We start from the raw sequence: 3,116 nt of genomic DNA on the forward strand, positions 1-3,116 counted from the left end.
AATTCCCATTGCTCTACTCTGTTCAGTATTTTATACGCTAAGTGTTTATTTAAAAAGTAGCATAAGTCAACCTCGAACCAATGGCAAATATTCCTTATATCCCAAGACTTGATATCTGAGATATTCCAACTGTTTGTTGTTGTTTTAAGACCATGGTTTTAGGCGGCGGCGGAGCTGCGGGCCGGGAGCCGGTGCGGGTCTCTTGGTAAGTGAAGAGCCGCGCATTGCTGAGCCTGCCACCCGCCGCCGTGGAGCCATGGAGATCGGCGCCGAGATTAGCCACAAGATCCGGAGTGCCATTAAGGGGAAATTTCAAGAATTAGGAGTTTATGTTAGCTTCACGGTGTATTAGATAAACTTCGTTCTGTTACAACTGATCCCTCCAGTCTCAAGTCTTCTGATACCAACATCCTTGATAATAACGTGTCTTCAAACAAGAGCAGTTTCGGTCGGGGAGACAAGAGAAGGCCTGAAGCTGCAGTGCCACCCCTCGCAGTTGCTAGCACAAGACCTGAGAAAAGAGATTTCAGGGTTTCTACTAGTTCACAGGAGCAGAAAACCACTAATGTTAGACAGACTTATGATGATGGAGCTGCAACCCGATTAATGTCAACTGTGAAGCCTCTGAGGGAGCCAGCACCCTCTGAAGATGTGATTGATATTAAGCCAGAACCAGATGATCTCATTGATGAAGACCTCAATTTTGTGCAGGAGAATCCCTTATCTCAGAAAAAACCGACAGTGACACTTATGTATGGTTCTTCTCGCCCTTCTATTGAAATTTATCGACCACCTGCAAGTCGAAATGCAAATAGTGGTGCTCATTTAAACAGGTTGCAATTTCAGCAGCAACAAAACAATATTCATGCTGCCAAGCAACCTGATATACAGAACAGCCAGGTATATGAAACAGGACGTTTGTGTGAACAGGAAGTGCTTAACAGCTTAGAAGGGACTTCTAGTCCCTTCTTCAGAAACAACTCAGAAAAAATGAGTACTGAGGAAGAAAACTTTCGGAAGAGAAAGTTGCCTGTGGTAAGTTCCGTTGTTAAAGTAAAAAAATTCAATCATGATGGAGAAGAGGAGGAGGAAGATGATGATTGTGGGTCTCATACAGGAAGCATCTCCAACAGTGTGTCAGTGCCAGCAAAGCCTGAAAGGAGACCTTCACTTCCACCTTCTAAACAAGCTAACAAGAATCTAATTTTGAAGGCTATATCTGAAGCTCAAGAATCTGTAACAAAAACAACGAACTATTCTACAGTCTCACAGAAACAGACACTTCCAGTTGCTCCCAGAACTCGAACTTCCCAAGAAGAATTGCTGGCAGAAATGGTCCAGGGGCAAAGCAGGACCCCCAGGAGAAGTCCTCCCATTAAAGAAGAGGAAACAAAAGGAGATAATATAGAAAAAAGTCAAGGAGCTCCACAGAGGCAGTTGTTATCCCGACTACAAATCGACCCAGTAATGGCAGAAACTCTGCAGATCAGTCGAGATTACTATGACATGGAATCCATGGTCCATGCAGACACAAGATCATTTATTCTGAAGAAGCCAAAGCTGTCTGAGGAAATAGTAGTGGCACCAAACCAGGAGTCGGGGATGAAGACTGCAGATACCCTTCGGGTACTTTCAGGACACCTTATGCAGTCACGAGATCTTGTACAACCAGATAAACCTGCAAGTCCCAAGCTTATAGTGACGCTGGATGGTGTCCCCAGCCCCCCAGGATACATGTCAGATCAAGAGGAGGACGTGTGCTTTGAAGGAATGAAACGTGTAAACCAAACTGCAGCCGCGAGCAAGGGACTCAGAGGTCTCCTCCACCCACAGCAGTTGCAGTTGATGAGCAGGCAGCTTGATGACCCAAATGGTAGCTTTGCAAATGCTGAGATGAGTGAACTGAGTGTGGCCCAGAAACCAGAAAAACTTCTGGAGCGTTGCAAGTACTGGCCTGCCTGTGAAAATGGGGATGAGTGTGCTTACCATCATCCTGTTTCACCTTGCAAAGCCTTCCCCAATTGTAAATTTGCTGAGAAGTGTTTGTTTATCCAGATTGTAAATATGATACAAAATGTACTAAACCAGATTGTCCCTTCACTCATATGAGTAGAAGAATTCCAGTACTGCCTCTAAAACCAGTTACAACACCAGCACCACCTTCTAGTAGTCAGCTGTGCCGTTATTTCCCTGCTTGTAAGAAAATGGAATGTCCCTTCTATCATCCAAAATACTGCAGATTTAACACTCAGTGTCCCAGACCTGACTGCACATTTTATCATCCCACCATCACTGTACCGCCACGACCTGCCTTGAAATGGATTCGACCTCAAACCAGTGAATGACACTCAGTGCTACTTGGGAGAAGATTGTGGAGTTTGAAAGTTTCCATCTACTGATGAAAGATACTCTGCAGAACTTGTCAAACCTTTGAAACTTGGAATATATATTGCTTTCATAATATGAAGTTTATTGCCTATCTGAAGTGTCTAATTTTTCTAGTTTGTAAGTTTATTAAGTGGTTTTAACATTGGGTGTTTTTTGTTGTTTGTTTTGACTGTGAAAAGACAGTTTAAAGGAAAAGCTAAATTCCATTAAAACATTTGAGGCTTGTTTGTAAAAAATAAAAAAAAAAAAAAGACCATGGTTTTAAAACTCAAGCCAATCTTTATTACGTATGTGACCTTTTAACTTTGAAAAATAAGTAATTCTTTCTCTTCCCTTTTTCCTCTGCCACCCTTGAAAATACCCCCTTTACTACTTATGAACTTACAGCCATATCCTAGATGTAAGGGTTTTATTTTTAGTATTGAAGGAAACATTATAAAATAAAACTGGAAAATGCATGAGAAATAAGCAAAGGCCATTAGTTTTGTAAAAACTATTTAAATGTCATGGCCTTTAATGCCTATATTATAATGAAAATTGTTTTTTTATGCAGTGACAGAAATTTGGGGAAAAAACACATTTGGGAAGAAAAAAATCTAAACAAAGCTAATATGTCTCAGAACACAGTGACTAAGAGGCAAGGGTATCTGAGGGTCCATCAACTAGAGCGGTTCCAGTTTGGCAGCTACTAGCCACATATAATTATTTACATTTCAATAATTAAAGAT

At 41.5% G+C, this 3,116-nt stretch overlaps 1 protein-coding gene across 1 annotated transcript; it reads left to right on the top strand.

The window, feature by feature from the left end:
- Positions 1 to 256: 256 nt before the first annotated feature.
- LOC124501469 (zinc finger CCCH domain-containing protein 14-like) lies at positions 257 to 2,479 on the top strand. Its single transcript, XM_047065675.1, is given in 3 exon segments — positions 257 to 332; positions 335 to 2,047; positions 2,050 to 2,479. Coding segments are annotated over 3 exon segments (2,085 nt in total). The 3' UTR covers positions 2,346 to 2,479.
- Positions 2,480 to 3,116: the final 637 nt, after the last annotated feature.

This window comes from Lynx rufus, unplaced genomic scaffold (genome assembly GCF_022079265.1).
Source record: "Lynx rufus isolate CCGP_SWC_20201006 ecotype Redwood Valley unplaced genomic scaffold, mLynRuf1.p SCAF_7, whole genome shotgun sequence".
In the NCBI taxonomy this organism is placed as follows: Eukaryota; Metazoa; Chordata; class Mammalia; order Carnivora; family Felidae; genus Lynx; species Lynx rufus.